We start from the raw sequence: 20,713 nt of genomic DNA, 5'->3' as shown, positions 1-20,713 counted from the left end.
CAACAGTTTATGCATTTCATTACACCTTTGAAGTGTTACAGTAGATTGATACTCCTGAATTAGGTTCTTATTATTTTCATATATATTATTAAATAATTCATGATACTGTGATGTATTTTTTCTAACAGATAATTCAGCCACGCTTATGCATGGACAATTTAGTAGAAATAGACAAAATTTACTTATAAATTAACCTTAATATTGATACAATTTGATTACAGATTTGTTTTCACTATTTAAGGAATTTGGACCAGCCCTTTTTGTCAGAATGGGAATAATTGACTAATATTTAGAAAACAAATTTTGTCTAGAAATTAACAAGGATACTATAAAACAAAGACAGGAAAGATAAAACAATGTGATTAAGTGTTTCTTTAAGAAAACACCATTGGGGTTAAAAAAAATAATGAAATATATTTATATTTGGAATCTTATTTTCACATTTTGGAAAAAATTTCATCCTTGAAGCATTGCGAATGGGACCAAATTTTTGTCCCCCAATTGGTCAGAAACAAAACACTATATAAATACATGACCTCAATATGGAAATGTTCTTTTGAAAATATACTAGCTTAATAAAGTATAACTGTGCATGCAACCATAAATTATCTGATCACTTTTAGACAAAGTTAATATCATGCACTGTTGATTTTCTCTTCTACTATGTATAGCTATTTTCTGTGCATTACAAAGAATTTATATCAACGAACCTGTATTGGCCATGCTGGATGTTGTTGATGTACTATAGCTGCGTCTACCAGACCCTGAACTCGTATTGGACAACGGAGAGCCCTGATTGGTTGATTTTTGGTTGCTACGGGATGCAACCTCCCAGGCTTTGTTGGCAACTTCTTTGGCGTACAGGCCGACTATTTCAGCATCCGGAGCGGCTGCTTGACCTTCAATATATGATTCAACATTTAACTTTCGCAATCTTGACTCATAATATTAACAATTAATGAATGGTTTATTTCGAAAACTTCCCCGTCCCAAAGTTGTTTTGACCCCTCCTATTGCTTTGTTTTTCTTTACAAAATTTAAGGGGTTAGGAAGTATCAACCAAAACAAACAGTAACTACCTACCATTTCCTCAATATGTTGTTTGAGTATGGCCAACATCCTATTTATTAACCTTTATAAATGTATTGTTTAAAACCATCAACTATATTTTATATTGGGTGTATGAACTGTTGATATCATGTGAATAAACTTCATAGCACTACTTTCACTTGTTCAGGAACGTCTTGGTCATTTCTATCTATAACTGATCACACAGCACAATATTACTCTGCTGATGAACTTATTAATATCATTATACATTAGTTCAATATCTTACACTATCTTAAGAATTTCTTTGAGGTAGTCAAGACTTATCTATTGTCTAATCAACAATTTTAAGACAAAAAAGATAACTGTATAATCAGTTAAACAAATTTGATTGCTTAAGTCAATCAAAATAAAAAAATGAACAGGAAAGAAAAAAAAAAAAAAAAAAGACTTTAAAAAACAGTAATATTATGATATATATATTTTTTTAAATTGTCGTAAGGACACTTATAAGATCAATACCAAAAGATTGTTAGATCAGCAGTCCTGTGGTCTTGTTCACATATAACGAAAATACCATGCTATGTTGCTGTAGTGCAATCAACGATATTTAAAGTTTTAACACTAAACTTTTCTTTTAACATTGTTGGCATAATATACTGTCGTATTAAATCTATTTACAAGTTATAAATGTTACCTTATTTTAAGTAATATAATCCTTTAAGAACTGATTGACAATTTAGATAACTTTCAACATTTACATCCTAGCATCCTATTTTATGAACTGCATTTGTAAAGGCTGGAGGGTATAGTGTGTATGTATACTTGTCAAAATGATAGTGAGCTGACCTATATGAGATAACAATCAAGGGAAGTAATTAAGTCACTTTCATCTTTGCACTGTCAGTTACTTCCCTTTTATACTACAGTGACTTATGACTCATTCACCAAAATTTGAATAAGCATTTTTAAATGAAAAGGCTTAATTCAACAAAACAACAGCCAGCCGTATGAGATTTGCTGTTTATGCCTGTGTTGTCACAATAAAAATGTTCACTATTCAATTTAAGTAATTAATAATAATTGAGTAATGTTTTATTTAGTTTTTTTTTTTTTTATTATCAGGGCCAAGGTCAAAATCTGCTGCTATTGCTGCTGCTGCTGCTGCTGCTGCTGCTGACACTTAGGTAGTTAAAATAATTACAATATCATAACTTAAAAAACAAAACGAAATCACAACCAGAGCTGCCTTTAAACGAGTTTTTGGATCAATATTCAGCCCCATTCCCCAAGCCAAGTTATATACCTTTTTCCTAAAACTAGGGTCATAGTTCCACCCCATAGTCTCAAAACTTTTAACCTTTGAAAAAGTAATCACAGGTCAAATGAAAATAAAAACTCATTCATTATGGACAGTACATTGTATCATGAGTTTTGATACATGTATATTACATTAGTTTGCATCATAATTTTTTTTTTTACTTTTTTTCTGTCAACTTCCAAAATTCTCCTTTTTGCAAAGATAACATTAAATCCCCCTTTCCCAAGGCCCCGGTCCCATTCGCCAAATGTCCTAAAACAACAAACAAAAATACTAATATCGATATAAACACACTTAGCCATACCAGTGATAGCCCGTTTGTAGACCCCCTGCAGAATGGCCGCAAATCGGAAGAAGTTGAATGCCACATAGAAATTCCAGACATGTGGCTCTATCATGGGAATTCCCATACGTTGACAGTACATCTGTATAAGTTCATGCTCTTCTGGGATCCCCAGGGACTTGAGGTCCTCATTAATAAAGGCTGGTAAAAAAATACATCAAATAAACTTATTTTTAATCGATCAAAGAGGTATGACTATTCTGCAATACATAAGACCAACAGCCTGTGCTGACAGGTCGGCCCTTAGATCCTTACCAGTTAAGGCTTGGGGACAAGTATGTTACAAAACTTAAGTGCTGGTGAGCAATTACCAACACTTGTTTGTTGTATTTTTCAGTCATACAATGGGCATAACTCAACAATTATTAAAGTCAGAGTTATGTGCCTTGGTATTGTACATGTACTAAATGTCTCTGGGAATATGTGTACCAAGTTTCATTCAAATATCAAATAACATATTTTAGTAATGGCCTACACTGAAATTTTGGCACTACAACGAGCAAAATTCCCCGACTATTATTCTTCAAAAATCAGACAGGCAAATAAGTTTATTTTCAATCAGTCGAAGGAAATGATATTAACTTAAAAATAATTATGTTGCTGTAACAAAGAGGTACATCCAATTATTCGTAATAAAACATTGCATTTCATATACAAAACATCATGAACAGCCATAACAGTACACAATGCATCTTCTCATAAAATTAAATATTCCACAATATTTTCATTAGTTTTGATCCCCAAAAAATCATCCCCAGTGCATTACTTGGGGTAAAAAACTTATAGACACCCAATTATTTGTTACAAACGATGGGTAAAAAAGTAGTCCCTAAACTATAGTCCACTCACAAGCAATGTTAGGATGTCCATGCGGGATATTGTGACAGATGGCCATGGTTGCTAGATCGGTCAGTGGGTCACCTATAGTGGACAGTTCCCAGTCCAGAACAGCTACCACATCAGCTGATTGACCACTGAATACCATGTTGTCTAGCCTATAATTTAATTGGGGAATTAGCAAATGCCTAAGATTTGTCAGCCATTCACCTTTAGTGGACAGTTTCCAGTCCGGAACAGCTACCATACCAGCTGATAGACAACTGAATAACATGTTGTCAAGTCTATAAGTGAATTGGGATATTAGCAAATGCCTAAGAATTGTTAGCCAGTCACTAATAGTGGACAGTTTCCAGTCCAGAAAAGCTAATTAATCCGCTGATAGACAACTGAATACCATGTGGTATAGCCTATAAGTGAATTGGGGAGCCAGTCAGAGCCCTAAGATTTGTCAGCCATTCACTTTCAGTGGACAGTTCCCAGTCCAGAACAGCTACCACATCAGTTGACAGATCACTTAATACCATGTTGTCGAGCCTAAGTAAATTGGCAAATTAGTCAGATCACAGTTTTTCGTATTTTTGTTCAAAATTTATGTCTAAAAGCGTTAATAAATATCAATTTTTAATCATAAATATGAAAAACAGCATTCTGATTTTTGTCAGCAGACTTATATCACTGGTTTCCATGCATTTTTGCCAAAATTTGCTCATTCCAAGACAAAAATCCAAAAAGTTGTCAAAACTTTTAATCTGTTAGAGTGCAGCTTTAAGGCTTACTATGTTTATTTCAACATGGCCCAGCACCGCTGGTAATCATGGGGGAATATGGGGAAATATGAGTCAGGATTCTGGTTTACATATGAGCCGCATCGTGCGATTTTGGGCCTTCAGACATAATGATTACAAATGAAATAATCATTAGTAAAAAATGCCCAAAATAATGATTTTTTCTATGTAAATCAATTCCTTCCAAACTTCTTTCTTTTTAAGATTTGTCATTGGTGCATCATTTTCTCGATAATTTATGACCATTGGTTTACTCATGTTTCCATAGCAACCATGGATTTCGTCCCGACATATTTTGACCGGAATAATAGTCTGTGTTTAAAATGGCCAAATGTATTAAAAATACAAAAATGATTAATTATTTTTATCTTAATTAATGGTCCTTGAAGATTCTGTGATAAGAAAATAATCTAAATTATAAGCTAGTTGTAATATTGATACATTAAGTTTGCACTTCATTTGAATAATGTGCTTTCGTAACGACGTCAATTGAATGACGTCAAATTTAATATTCAAAATGCGCAATACATGGTCTTACTTGTAAGCATGTATCTTACGCAATTTAAGTGATATCATCATGAAATTTTCAGAATATATTCCTGAAATATCATTTCATTCAAATACCTTAAAACATTATAATAGCAAATATATCCGAAGGCCCAAAATCGCGCGACACTGCTCATATCATAGGTTCATGCATGTGCACTTTGTAAGCGAATCTAAGAATTATTACCGCGGTATACATTGTATTTTTATATATATGATCTCAACATACAATAATGTGTTATGGCTGTTCATGATGGTTTGTTTTAAGTTCCTCTTCAAAGTACATACATTCTATACATGTGAAAATATCAACATCAACCATTTCAAAAAACAAAATATACTTCTGGTCTGGGACCCTACCTACCAAATAGGCCCCGTCTTTGCCATTTTTATAGTTTGCAGCAAAAAAAAAAATTCGAAAAAATTGTGTATAAAAATTATTTTTTACAACTGAAGATTGCTTTTACCCATTTCCAAAAAATATGTTCCATCAAAAAGCCTAGTAATTTATCTATTTTTTTAAAATCCTACCAACCCTACCTGTTTTTGGACAAGATGAAACCCTAACCACATAATCATCTTTTTTTGTACATATCATAAAAAACGAAAAATAGTTGCTTCCAATAGCTGCATTTCTCTTAGGTCACACCAATTTAATAACGGTATTCAAAAACAAAATTGGAAATTAGAGCGAAAATTTGTTAGGTGGTTAATTCATTGAAAAAACTATTTAACTGCTGTGGTCTAAATCTAAATGTTTTTTTTTCTATCTACATTAAATACACTCACAACTAGTGCACATGCATACTTACAGGGGAACATGGGAAACCCGGGTGGTATATAGTAGCAGATGACTAGTGTGGAAAGGTCAGATAGCGGGTCCCCTAATGTGGACAGCTCCCAGTCTAGAACGCCCAAAACTTCTGGCCGATGTGTGTGGTATATCAGGTTGTCTAGCCTAGGAAGAGCAGAACATCTGGCTACACTGGGATTTGATTCCAAAGCAACAAGAACATCAGGCCCTAATTTCTCGAAACTTCTTAAGCTTGACAGACTTAAGTAACTTATTTTGTATAGCAAACAATCTTTCACTATAAACCTGATTTAGGTAAAAATGAAACTGAGTTTTTCATGATAATCAGTGTGATACCTTCAATCAACAATAAAAAAACACTTCAAAAATACTAAATATTTCACATAATAAAGAAGAATTAAAATAGTGAGCTATTAGCTTAATCATGTAATAACTGACTTATTCTAAGTTGTTTTGAGAAATTGGCCCCAGATGTTGCCGCCAAAGTTTGACTGTTTTTCTAAGTCAGATAAGAGGATTAACTCATTGAGATTTGCTCCATCAGTGTGCGGTGTCAAAGTTAATAAGTGTACCAAATTCCATGACTTTTTAAGTCATGGACAACATGGACGCTATTGCATAAAGGAGAATACAAAAGTCATGTGCTATACATGAAAGGCTCGGAATGCTCTAAGATTAACGATATATGTGTCCACTTATCACTCAAAAGGTCGTGGGTTTGATTCCCTTCTCGAATTTTCCTTAGAAATCATATTTGATGTTCTTAAGTAATTTTAGTATAGAGCATAAATATGCCTCAAGTTTTTGTTTACATTGTTTCCATCATTGTTTTTGACCGAAAATTCAAAGAATGAGAAATTCTACCGCTTTTGATACACTGAATCCACCACTTTTGAGACCTAAATCTACCTCTCTGTCATTACCAAAGGTTCACATGTCTGCTCTCACCCAAGACCAATCTAGCTTAATCCCCAACATAAATTATTCCTGGAGGCCTCAAATAAAAGACACTAGCTACCAAGGAATCAGAATGAATACTATTTTTTTTATAAGCTATCAGACTTCAAATCATGATAAGGCCAAAAAAGATTATTACAAACCAACAGAATCAATCATTTAAACATACTATACAGAAATAAAATAAGTCATTTTCTATATATCAACATAACAACATAATTTGTTTTCATCATTGACATTGCTATAATACTAATAACCTGACAGACTCACTTGAATGGTTAAGAAAAAAAATCAGGCCAAAAAATATTTAAAACATGAACATTTCCCACAAAAATCTTAAAATAAATCATAAGGAGAATCTACGAACATTTTTTATCTTATATATACAACTATTATAATGATTGTGTATCAATATTGTTTCAGCCAGACTTTTTTTTAAACATTAATGTGGGTCCTGTCAACGTGACTGCTGCCTTTGGACAGACCATGCTGTTGTCGTTACACCTGAAATCTCCTTGCATATCAGAATATTATATTCATTGCAATAGCAATAGTAACACTCATATCAAACTTTTTAATTTTACCCTGTCATTCTTCCTTAAATTTTCATGCCTGATGGTTCATTTTTAATTAAGTGGTAGGGTCTGAGGTATCCACTGTATAATAAGGGCTTGCACATGCTTTAATTATTTTCATTGAAACCATACAGGTCTTAGATAATACCACAAAACAATACCTGAAAAATGTTTTTATTAACTGGCAGGCTCTGGAGTATCCATTGTATACTAGCTTACAAACAAGTCCATCCTTTAATTATTTTGCATTGCAACCATACCTACAGATATCACCACAAAACAATTCCTGAAATCTCCAGGAATGATGGTACTTTTCGATAACTGATAGGCTCTGGGGTATCCATTGTATACTAGCTTATAAATATTGATTCCATGCTTGAATTATTTTGCATTGCAACCATACTTACAATTAAAACTGCTCATCCATACCTGAAATCTCCATGCACTATGGTACATTTTTCATTAGCCGGTAGGTTCTGGGGAATCCACTCAATCAGCTTGTCCATACTCTCGATCTCCCCAGTCTTGCTCGCTTCATACTGCTTCGACCAGCGATGGAAGTTACGCTTTAAGTAGCCACCTGGATATGAAAGTCATATTGTTTCAATTGATGTACTGTATACAAATTAATTTGAGCTTAATTGTCAAGACAGTTGAAAGCTGATATTAACTCTCAAGTTTTTTCCTGGGTAGAAACTGGTTCTCTGGTCCTTCTCAGACCTTGGGTTGAGAAGTTTTGAGTATTGACCAACAACTCATTCATTAAGTGTATACAGAAGATTGGTGCCAGGCAAATTTAGGCCACTTACGGCATTAAAAAGAGAGAAAACCTTACATCATCCAAGTTAGTCTCACTTTTGGGTGAACAAGCCATAATCGGTGGACTATAACTTTTCCAAGAACATTTTTTAATAAACTCTGCTATATGAAATCAATAATTTCAGAAGGCCCAGATTATTTTAAACAAGGCTAATTTTGACCAACGAAGTAATTGGCATCAGGTTTTTGGACAAGCCGTGCTATATGAAAACTGGAATTGGAACAAGCCTACACATCTTACTGGTGCAGGGCTTGCGGTCTTGGGCTTATTTTGACCAGTATAGCAGTCACCTAAAAAAGACTTTTAAACAAAGGAGCCCAAATACATACACTAGTGCGAATTCAAAGAAGCCCGGCTTTATAAAAAAACAAGAGCTGTCACAGTATGTGACAAATGCCCCCGAATGTGACATTGACCTATGAACAAGGTCAGTACATGAAAAGTTAAAGATCAAACAAAAATATATGGCAAGTTATTTTAAATTGCCTCTGAACATAAAAAAAAACCACCCATACTTGACAACCTACATTCTTGTCCTTATATTCAGCATTCCATTGTGAATAAACACCTAAGTGCATCTTTCACCTTAGAAGTAGGAACATGGGTCTTGCACCCGACATGTCGTCTTGGTATGCTGAACACATGTGGCAAGTTATTTTAAAATCTGTCAATACAAGGGAAAGTTACAGTCCGGACACGACAACCTATACTCTATGTCCTTATATGCAGCATTCCATTGTAAATAAACACCTAAGTGTGACCTTGACCTTAAAGGTAGGGACACGGTTCTTGCACGCGACACGTCGTCTTAGTATGCCGAACACATGTGGCAAGTTATTTTCAAATCTGTCCATACAAGGGAAAGTTACTGCCCGGACACGACAACCTATACTCTATGTCCTTATATGCAGCATTCCATTGTGAATAAACACCTAAGTGTGACCTTGACCTAGTAGGTAGGGACACGGTTCTTGCGCGCGACACTTCATCTTGGTATGCCTAACACATGTAGCAAGTTATTTTAAAATCTGTTCATACAAGGGAAAGTTACAGCCCGGACACGACAACCTATACTCTATGTCCTTATATGCAGCACTCCATTGTGAATAAACACCTAAGTGTGACCTTGACCTTAGAGGTAGGGACATGGTTCTTGCACGCGACACGTCGTCTTGGTATGCCGAACACATGTGGCAAGTTGTTTTAAAATCTGTCCATACAAGGGAAAGTTATAGCCCGGACACGACAACCTATACTCTATGTCCTTATATGCAGCATTCCATTGTGAATAAACACCTAAGTGTGACCTTGACCTTAGAGGTAGGGACACGGTTCTTGCACGCGACATGTCATCTTGGTATGTCAAACACATGTGGCAAGTTATTTTAAAATCTGTCCATACAAGGGAAAGTTATAGCCCGGACACGACAACCTATACTCTATGTCCTTATATGCAGCATTCCATTGTGAATAAACACCTAAGTGTGACCTTGACCTTAGAGGTAGGGACACGGTTCTTGCACGCAACACGTCGTCTTGGTATGCTGAACACATGTGGCAAGTTATTTTAAAATCTGTCCAAACAAGGTAAAGTTACAGCCCGGACACGAGTTATTGATACGGAAACACGGACGAACGGAAGGACGGACGGTGCAATTTTAATATGCCCACCTTCAGGGGCATAAAAAGCAAAAAAGGAAGCCCGGAAAGCAATTTTCCAGGACAGGACTTGTGGGCTTGTGCTTATTTAGACAACTGGTGTAGCAGTTGGCATCAAGAATTGGAATACGCCCTGAAATCATATTACTGAGGTTACTTGCAGGTTTGTGTGAATTTGACCACTGACATGACATAAATATGACAATAAAAAAAACATACAAAAAACATCCACTAACCTTGCTTGCCATAGTCCTGTATTCCAGCAGCATCAATGTTGACAGAGTGTATCTTACACAGCGTGTTGACCATCTCCGAGTATATGGCTCGCCTCTCCTCCGGTGTACAGTCCTCAAGCAAGTGGTCCTTGAATATCCTTCCTGGGACATGCTCCATAATGTAGAATGGTGTTCCAAGCAAACTGTGAAAAAAAACATGTGAAATGTTATCAATATATGAAACTATTGCAGAATATAGATAAGCGGCATACTGTAAACTTTTTTCATGGGACGAAACAATTACTTTGTTTACAGCCAATTTCGCGAGGTTTAATAATTGTGAGGTCTTTCTCTTATCCTAAGTCAGTGGTCAACATCATATTTTGTCAAGTTTTCCAAACATTTATTTCAGTAAATCAGCAGTCAGCTGTTATTGATTTTCATCAGGTAAAGCGGTACATATAAACAGTGGCTGGCCCAGTTAATGGATAGTTAACACAATAGAATGTAGACCAATAAAAAACATAGTTGCCTCAAACCATTTATTTCATTAAGCACATATTAACAATTATTCATATATCTTTAAACTGCTAGCTTAGAAATTCAAATCAGTTTAATTTACAAAAAAATCTGCAACATCGAAAACCCTCGCGAATGCAATACTTTTATATATTGGAAGGTATTAACTGTGAGTCAACTTAACTTAAAAGGTTGCATAGATCTGTAGTAAGACAAACTGCTGTATCTACAGTTGGCATCAAAAATTATAAAGTAAACGTCATAATCCTGTATTCAGTTTCTAAAGTTTGACCTACAGGTAAATCTTTTGGGAAGACTTAATTCAGACTTTTAAGCTCAACTTTCATCATCATAAAGGGCCAGCATCTTTGGCACAGGAACTCCATGTTGTTTCACGGCCATCGCTATCTTGAATTCCCTCTAAATAGTCTGAGCTAAGGCCATCATTTTTGGGGAATACTTTAAGGATGCATTTAACATTTAAGTTCTAAGCTCATCTTTTCTTCATAAAGGGCCAGCATCTTTGGCACAGGAACTCCATGTGGTTTCACAGCCTTCATAATCTTGTATTCCCTCTAAATAATATGGGCTAAGGCCAACGCTTTGGGGAAGACTTTAAAGATGCATTTAACACTTAACACTTCTAAACTCACCTATCATCTTCACAGAGGGCCAACATCTTTGGCACAGGAACTCCATGTGGTTTCACAGCCTTCATTATCTTGTATTCCCTTTCTACAGCATGGGCTGATGGTAACAACTTGCCAGGCTGATGGAAATATAATCACAACAAGTTTCAATCAATTGCTTCAAGTAGTTTTGTTTCACCATTCACCTTTATTGTCTTATTTGTATATGTTTGTACATAATGATTGTTTTAGGCTGGTGGCCTTTATCAAATAAATGATTTGAAATGAATTGCATTATATGTACTAAGTTTCATGTAAATGCCTTGAAATACATTTTTGCAGGACAACTATGTGACCGACACCAAGACTGATACATGTCCACCATCTGAGCTTCATTCTTTAAAGCTGCACTCTCACAGATTGAACGTTTTGACAACATTTTGTTTATTTTTTAAAAGGAGTCAATTTTTTTCGAAAATGCATGGAAACCAGTGAAATAAGACTGGTGACAAAAGATTGGATGGCAGTTTTTCATATTTACATTCAAAAACTGATGTTTTATGCATTTTTCTTTAAGTGTTAGTAACGCTTTTAGCCATAAAACATTTAGTTTCAAACGTAAATATGAAAAACTGCCATCCAATCTTTTGTCAGCAGTCTCATATTTTAGGTTTTTAGATACATTGTGTATTTACACAAAAATTTGGCTCATTCCAAGACAAAAAATAAAAAAAAGTTGTCAAAACGGTAAATCTATGAGAGCGCAGCTCTAATGAAAGAAATCAGACATGCTCAAAATGTGCCACCAAATCGAGCAAACTTGTATGAGATATTAATTCATGCTCATTTTAATGTTATCAAGTTTTAATTGACAATGCAATTTATAAGAACTCACCGGTTTCTTCCTCAGGACCATGTTTTTGTCTGCATACTTGATAAAGTAGGTTGGGTTGGACTGACCGTGGGAAAAACACCGCAAGATGGGCTCCTCTGTAAGATCTAGACAATCAAGTATTACTGTTTGCGCATGAACCTAGCAAAACCAAGGTTGTAAATCTTTTCAACAAAGCATGTTCATAATGTCATTTTGCAACCAAAAATGGTCAATTCTTACAGCGTAAACAAAAGCTTTGGACATTTATTTTTAACGCTTCAAAGATTTATGTCTGTCACCATGTTGTTTTTGCCATTCTGACTTAAAGCTACAATTTAATAAAGAGCTTTTTTTATAATGATTACTTAGTATTTGCCCATAATGAGTATACATGGACCATTATTCCATTACCCCAAAACCATCTCTTGCCACTTAGGCTCCTCTGCATCATTTTGAAGTCCTAGCAAACCTTTGTGTATATTTTATACCAATAGAAACCTCTTTAAAATAAGCATAACTTTGCATCCTCAAAGATTTCAGATGGGTCCGTTGAGACCAGTGAGGGTCATAGTATGATTTACACCTTGTGAACAGTAGACTTTTAATGGGCGAGTGATTTAGTGGTATAGATGTCAAACTCTCACAAAATTGACAGTCATCTAAATTAGACTTTTGGATGAACAAGCCCAAACTCTTATACTATTGCTTAGCATCAATTTTTTTAACAAGCCCTGCTAAATAACATTCAGAATTTAAGCAGTGCAAGGCATGCGGGCTAGTGTTAATTTTGACCACTGTTTTAAGTGATCATGGTTCCAAGCGCTATCTGGGGCATTTTTCTTTGCCTCAGATAAAAGTATTGCAATTAGTTTCAACAAATAAAATAAAATGACTAAACATGTAACTGTGTTTACAGACACAATCAAGGTTATTAAATAAAAGTTATTACAAACTAAAACATACCTTTAGAATGTAGTTTAAGCTGCCAGTTAAGAAAGCTCTTAAGTTTTTTCTCATCCAGTCTAAGTCTGGGTGGCACTGATGAGGTCCCGGGCATGTAACCTCTTAATGTAAGCCCAAGTTCTTTCTCAAGGTCACGCACTCCCTGGTCTGGGTCTGTTACCTGTGAGTGAAATAGGAAGGCAGTGACTGACAGAGAGAGATGGTTTCATATTAAAGTCATTTTATTTCGAGTAAGGATCTTATGTATACTATTATTAATAAAAGGAGCAATGAAATTGTATTAAGCATTTCTCATTATGTTCCTTAGAATTATGCACAAATATACAAAGGACAAGAAACGCCACAATACATCGAAACCAGGTTTCCAATGATTGACAAAAGAACTTCAGCCTGTGTTGTGAGAATTCTAATTAAGTTGGGCTAAAGAGGGCCATATGTTCTACTGTAATCTAAGCATAAAATTAATGAAAATTTTGCAATCAATTTATATATGAATTGTAAATCATCTATACTGCAAGGGCACCGCAACATAATGAAAGATATACAACATACTGTGTGGTAAAAAAATTACAAGTTCTACTTAATAGACAGATGAACCCACCTTTAGGTCAATATAACATTTCTATAGCCCAAGATTGGTTGGAATATCTTCAGACTACGTAGAAAACATGTTTCTATTTTACGAACAGTTATATACATTGTACAAAGTTCAGTAATAATAAATGAACTGTAATTAAAGGTATTCAGTTTCAACCGTTTTTCTATTTTTAGTAACAGTGACCTTGACCCTAGAGGCCCAAAATGCAATCCCAAGAAAGGTATCTATAAACTCTTCCTAAATATCAAGTTTGGTCAAGATATGTCAACCCTAACTAAATTTATTCAGTTTCAACCGCCTTCCTCTTTTTAGTAACAGTGACCTTGACCCTAGGGCCCTATTCGCAATCCCATGAAACGTCTCCATAAACTCTTCCTATGTACCGAGCTTGGTCAAGATATGTGAACCCTGACTTAAGTTATTCAGTTTCAACCATTTTTCTATTTTAAGTAACAGTGACCTTGCCCTTGACCCTAGAAGCCCTATACCCAATCCCATGAAACGTCTCCATAAACTCTTCCTATGTACCGAGCTTGGTCAAGATATGTGAACCCTGACTTAAGTTATTCAGTTTCAACCATATTTCTATTTTTAGTAACAGTGACCTTGCCCTTGACCCTAGAAGCCCTATACCCAATCCCATGAAAGGTCTCCATAAACTCTTCCTATATACCAAGTTTGGTCAATATATGTAAACCCTGACTAAAGCTATTCAGTTTCAACCATTCTTCTATTTTTAGTAACAGTGACCTTGACCCTAGGGACCCCAAACGCAATGCCATGAAAGGTCTCCATAAACTCTTCCTTTACACCAAGTTTGGTCAAGATATGTGAACCCTGACTAAAGTTATTCAGTTACAACTGTTTTGTATTTTTAGTAACAGTGACCTTGACCTTGACCCTGGGACACTCAACGGTATCCCATGAAAGGTATCCATAAATTCTTCCTTTATACCAAGCTGGGTCAAGATATGTCAACCCTAACTAAAGTAATTCAGTTTCAACTGTTTTTCTATTTTTTTAGTAACAGTGACCTTGACCTTGACTCTAGAGTTAAAGGTCTCCATAAACTCTTCCTATAAAACAAGTTGGGTCAAGATATGTCAATCCAAATTATTCAGTTTCATAGGTGAGTTTGACGCCACCCATACCAAGCTTGGTCAAGATAAGTGAACCCTGGCTAAAGTTATTCAGTTTCAACCATTCTTCTTTTTTTTGTAACAGTGACCTTGACCTTGACCCTAGAAGCCCTATACGCAATCCCATGAAAGGTCATGAAACAGTGACCTTGACCCTAGGGACCCCAAACGCAATCCCATGAAAGATATCCATAAACTCTCCCTATAGACCAAGTTTGGTTAAGATATATCAACCCTTACTGAAATTATTCACTTTCATAGGTGAGTTTGACGCCGCCCGGCCGGCCGCCCGAACGATGTTCGTCATTCTAATAATTCTAAATATTTGTATATTAAGTGTTGGATATAAAGCAATATAAATTCCTTATTGTAAACGGACCTTTTAGTTATCTAAACACTGCATACAGATAAAAGAATTCACAGTCCACATAAAATAAGTTTAAGTCCTTAGGACGCAATATAGGTTAATGCAAATAAATAACAAGAGGCACATCAGTGCCTGTGCTCCACTGGCCAAACGGTTCAAGCAAAGACCACCTAACGAACATTTTCGTCAAGTTTCATAGAAATACAATCATCAATTTTTGAGGAGAAGTTATTTAATTATTTTTTTTACTTTAATAGCTCTGGCTGCCATGTTGTGCAGTGGACCGAAATGATTTGGGCAATTTGAGTAAAGGAGCACCAAACAAACATTTCTGTCAAGTTTTATCGAAAAAAGGTCATCGGTTTCGACGACAAGTCGTATAAAGTTTTTTTTATTTTTTAGCTCTGGCAGCCATGGTGTGCAGTGGACTGGAACCACTTAACAAATTTTGGTTAATGACCACCCAAGGAACATTTCTGTCAAGTTTCATCAAAATCTGATCATCGGTTAACATTTAATCTGAATAGATTATGAAGCAAATATCTAACCTGAACAAGAACTGACGAGATAGAATCGACTTGGTGTTTCACTTACACTTTTCGGCCATTTAAGTTACTAAAAATAGCTGTTTCATAAACTTTCAGAATGTCACTTAAACGAAAATTAATGTTCAGTCTATATATACTTTCCTATGTATAAATGTAAGGTTTTTAAATTGATCTTTTTGTGAGAACTTTATGCTTATATGTTTACTCATAAATTATTATTGTTTAAAAATTATTTAAAGATGCTATACGTGAAAAATTAAGACATTATTTTTTTTCTATTAAAGGGAGGTAATTCAGTAGTAAAATGTAATCAAAGCTATTAAAGCATGGCATTTCTTTTCTAACCATTTTGATATTATTACAGTCTATTCAAGCAAGATGCCTTTTGTTTTTACATAGTACCCATAGGTTCTGAAAAACAAGGAGCACTATTCCCAACAGAAGGATGTCACTCCCTATCACTGCATGAGCATCATAATAAAGAAATGTTTACTCAAACTGCAAGCTGCTCAATTGAAATAGGTATTTACCTCAAGCATACAGTTTTATAATGTGGCAAAATAGTCGGACTACTAGATTGTCATTCGGACTAGTAAAATATGCCATTATGCTAGTCCAACTGGCTAGTAGGTTAAAATGTTTTTCGTGAAGACTGCGGACGAGAAGTCCTTAAAGGTTTTTCTATTTTTAACTCTCGCAGCCATGTTGTGCAGCGGACCGGAACCATTTGGGCAATTTTGGTTAAAGAGCATCCCGATGAACATTTATGTAAAGTTTCATCAAAATCTGATAATCGGTTTCTGAGAAGATGTAGTTTAACGTTTTTTTCTATTCTTAGCTCTGGTGCCCATGTTGTGCAGCAGACCAGAACTGTTTGGGCTATTTTGGTTAAGGACTACCCAAGTAACATTTCTGTCAAGTTTCATTGCAATACGATCATCGGTTTCTGAGGAGAAGTCGTTTAAAGGTTTTTCTATTTTTACCTCTGGGGGCCATCTTGTGCAGTGGACCGAAACCATTGAAGCAAATTTGATAAAGGACCATCCAAGGAACATTTCTGTTAAGTTTCATCAAAATCTGATCATCGGTTTCTGAGAAGATGTTCTTTAAAGGTTTTTCTATTTTTTTGCCCTGGCAGCCATGTTGTGCAGCGGACCGGAACCATTTGAGCAATTTTGGTTAAGGACGACCCAAGGAACAATTCTGTCAAGTTTCATCAAAATCTGCCTATCCGTTTCAGAGGAGATGTCGTTTAAAGATTTTGCTATTTTTAGCCTTCGGCCAGTGGAGCTAAAAATTAGTGCATTGTTATGTTTACCTCATTTAACCATATCGTCCCCACACCTCATATTCCTCTAACATTATCTCAAAAGCCTATACATTGTACAAGCATTACCTTAATGGTTCTAATGCCGAACTGTGCCGCAGCCTTCAAGTTCCCTCCCATATCATCCAGGAAGATACACCGCTCTGGGGCGACACCCAGCTTATCCAGGACAATTTCATAGATCTTTGGGTGGGGTTTCCTGTAGCCCACTTTACAAGACTCCACAACCTGTAATGAAGGGAGATATAATTATTTTTTAGCTTCATACATGTAATATTAAATATTTCATATTACGCTTTTATTCTCCAAATCTAGTGAATCAAAATGTACACAAATGTTCTTTCTTTGAAAACCAGAATTCCATGAATCAAATGTGTCACTTGTTAGGAGCGTACTATATTATTTCAAATAAAGGTCACCATGACCTTTCACCCTTTTGACCCCAAACTGAACAGGGGTCATTAATTGATCATGATTAATGTGCATAAAAACATTTGTACACCTAATAGTGGAACTGAAAAGCTATTGATCGGAATCGAAAGTGTGATGATAACATTGCCAACACAAGAAAAAGCAATCCCTATGTGTCTGCCTGCCATTTTTTGCAAAAAAACACAATTTGCTAGTTCTTATAATTATATGAAAAATTGGTTTCAAAAATAACTTTAATTCAATGTCATATTCTGAACAAGTTATCCAACTTACTCACATCCACAGCATTAATAAATTATATGTACAAAATTAAGTCATCAATTTACCGTAAAAGCCATAATTTGTTTTACATACTCTCTAAATAAGTTCTTGCACTTTGGAGATGGAATGCTCTGCTTTGTTACTCATTATAATGATACGTAGTAGTAATATAGATCAACAAATATAAAGTCCTTAACAAAACATTCTTACCACATCAAACATGGCAAGATCCACAGGAATATAGCTGTCTTCGTTGTTGATATTGAACCAATTATTCGTGAGGAGGGCCGTCTTTAAACCCTCTGCTCTTACACATTGTACTGCGTCGATCATCTGTGGGTACGCTACACCGTTGTACTTGTTGAAACTGGGCATAAGGCCGGCCATGTCTACTGGTCTACCGAGCTGTAGTGACAGGACATTTACTTTGTATTATTTATCATCATTATCATCATTTTTTTGATAAAAATGGGCATCAGGCCGGACGAGTCTACTGGTTTACCAAGCTGTAGTGATAGGGCATTGTAATTATTTCATGACTTCTAGTTAAGTTAATGTTCTGTAAAAGATTGGAAAAATCATTTCAATAAATCCCATTTTCTGATTTTCATGATCTGTAAAATTCCAAATTTTGGGCCTCTTGACAATAACTTGTAAACTATCTTAGCCAAAAAATCTTCTTCTAAGAATTTTTTCTACCTTAGAAGGCAGCATCTCAATAACTATCATACAACTGTACAAAATCTCTTACAATATCTGAGCACTCCTTGCCAAACTGTGTAGCAAACTCGGTCATTGTCAGTTTCCCCTCTTCAAGTCTGGTCCATGCACCGCTCACTTTGTTAGACAGGATTGTCTGTAATATTGTCCCCTCTGGCAGACCAGATGTCTGCTCAAAACCTGAAAATATCAGAACAGTTAGAATTGCGCAGTTGTTATTTCCTTTTGTAAAAATAACTTGACCATCTAGCAACATGTTTGATTAGAGGAAATTAATGTTGATACATAGCTAATGCGAAATAAATGCATCGATAACTGAACAGTCAACAGGTAAACATTAGGCCTAAAAAAAAAAAATACATTTGGTTCGGGTTACCCGACCCTACCTATGGAATAGGCGCCGACCCTACCGTTTTTATAGTCAGTTTGAAAAAAAAATTGAAAAACTAAAAAAAAAAGCCCCCCCAAAAAATATATATATGTTGTTTTTTTTTAGTTTTTCAATATGTAGTTTAAAACCTTAAATGCTTATATAGAAGATAACTTTAACACCATTCTCCAATGATGAAAATGACATCCTTATATAAAGCCTAATAAAAAAAAAGAATAAAAAAAAAAACCTACCTACCCTACCTATTTTTGAAAAGGATGTAACCCTAACCAAACAATTTTTTTTTTAGGCCTTAACAATAATTTTAAAATATCTATTTCCAGGAGTGCTTCCTAGAAAGTTAATGTTACTTGGAGTATGGAATACAACCCCAGTGCTTCTACCAGGATTTATATTAGCAGGGTGCTAGGTCAGATAGGGCACTTTTGATGTGCATTGAATGAGCCATAATGGGTCACTTGCAAGGGCCATTGTTAAATTCATATTGTTAATACTTTCAATACTACTAAATAGTTTGTTATGAATATCTTACCTGTATTATTTTTTACTTTACTGTTTATTTATTATTTTTATACTTATTTTTGAAAATTGATTCTGTAAAAAACAAAAGGGCACAGCAGGGTGTAGTAAAAAGGCAACAGGGTACTGGAATAGGACAGCAGGGTGCCCCACCCTGCTATTTAGGCCTAGCTGGAGCACTGAGTATGTAATTACTAAACTGACACAGAAGGCAGAACTGTGCATGAAATATATTATACGCTGAGTTAGCAGTCCTGCAGTCAGCGAACTGATATTCTTTTTCAAATTGATATTACATATTAAGAAATTGCAGAGTCAGCCTGTAAGCACATACTTTTAAAAAGTGCAAGGGGTGAGGGCAGAATCACTCCTCCCATGTCAAAGATGACAGCTTGCGTCTCCTTCCTGCCTCCTGCAGCCGTGCTCAACATAGCAGGTGCCCCCCGCAGGCCCCGATGTGTGTGTCGCCATGGTAACATCCTCAACAGGCTCACTGGCCGGAACATTCTGATTGAACAAAAAGGTGGTGAATTACTTAGAATGCTTAAAGCTGCACTCTCACAGTTATATCGTTTTTAAAACCTTTTATTTTTTGTCTTGGAAACAGAATTTGTTTGCGTAAATATCTGCAAACCAAAGATAAAATATTGCCGACAAAAGATCAGATCGCAGAATTTCATATTTTGTCGAAAATTAATGTTTAATGGCTTAAACCGTTACTAGCGGTTTTAGAAAAATGCATAAAGCATCAATTTTTGGACTTAAATATAAAAATTTGCGATCTATTTTTTGTCAGCAGTCTTTAAGATGACTGGTTTCCATGCATTTTCGCAAAAATTTGCTCGTTCCAAGACAAAAAAATAAAAAGTTGTCAAAAAATTCAATCTGTGAGAGCGCAGCTTTAAGGGCTCAGTACAACTCTTTTACTGAAAAGCTTATTCTTTTAACTGTAAATTTTCCCAATTTCGGCATATTCGCGACGCAGATATTCCCAAAATGTCTAGGATCTTTTTCCCAAAATGAGCAGAAAAGACCCTGCCATATTGTCACCATATTTGCACTGACCTAAATTTCAAATGCCCCTGTTTAACGTGAATGAATAAAATATTGAATACAATGTAGCGTATATTCAATATTGTTGATTAAAGATAGCTAGTGACATTAAGGGGAATTACATGTATTCACACAAAAATGAGGAAAGAAGGCTTTCAACAATGTGCTGTGAACTTTGAACAAGTGTTTGACCCCAGTCACTTTCAATCCTGATTGAAATTAGTTAACGCAATGCTAACTTTTTAAATGAAAACTAAATTCAATTTTTGAAACTTACAGAAACATACAATCACCACTACTCTTTTGCAGGTATAAACTGGTATCAATTAACTTATTTCAAAAAATGCTTTAACAAACACTCAATATCCCAGCAACTTAATTATCAAGTGTGGGGGAGAACACCATCTTCTTATTTGTAAAAATGTTGTTGTAAGCCACATCGTGGCAATTA

At 35.3% G+C, this 20,713-nt stretch overlaps 1 protein-coding gene across 1 annotated transcript in view; it reads right to left on the bottom strand.

The window, feature by feature from the left end:
• Positions 1–20,713, bottom strand: part of LOC128240454 (acyl-CoA dehydrogenase family member 10-like) — a 32,203-nt gene that overhangs the window by 10,930 nt on the left and 560 nt on the right. The window contains exons 2-13 of the mRNA XM_052957095.1: positions 19,544–19,716; positions 18,331–18,479; positions 17,790–17,984; positions 16,956–17,114; positions 12,908–13,067; positions 11,966–12,069; positions 11,095–11,210; positions 9,944–10,125; positions 7,658–7,808; positions 5,695–5,840; positions 2,673–2,852; positions 711–899 (exon numbers count right to left, since the gene is read on the bottom strand). Coding sequence (XP_052813055.1) covers positions 711–899; positions 2,673–2,852; positions 5,695–5,840; positions 7,658–7,808; positions 9,944–10,125; positions 11,095–11,210; positions 11,966–12,069; positions 12,908–13,067; positions 16,956–17,114; positions 17,790–17,984; positions 18,331–18,479; positions 19,544–19,715 — 1,903 coding nt within the window. The 5' untranslated portion in view covers position 19,716. The remainder of the gene's footprint in view (positions 1–710; positions 900–2,672; positions 2,853–5,694; positions 5,841–7,657; positions 7,809–9,943; positions 10,126–11,094; positions 11,211–11,965; positions 12,070–12,907; positions 13,068–16,955; positions 17,115–17,789; positions 17,985–18,330; positions 18,480–19,543; positions 19,717–20,713) is intronic.

This window comes from Mya arenaria, chromosome 7 (genome assembly GCF_026914265.1).
Source record: "Mya arenaria isolate MELC-2E11 chromosome 7, ASM2691426v1".
Classification (NCBI taxonomy): Eukaryota; Metazoa; Mollusca; class Bivalvia; order Myida; family Myidae; genus Mya; species Mya arenaria.
This window is presented reverse-complemented; position numbering and strand designations above follow the sequence as displayed.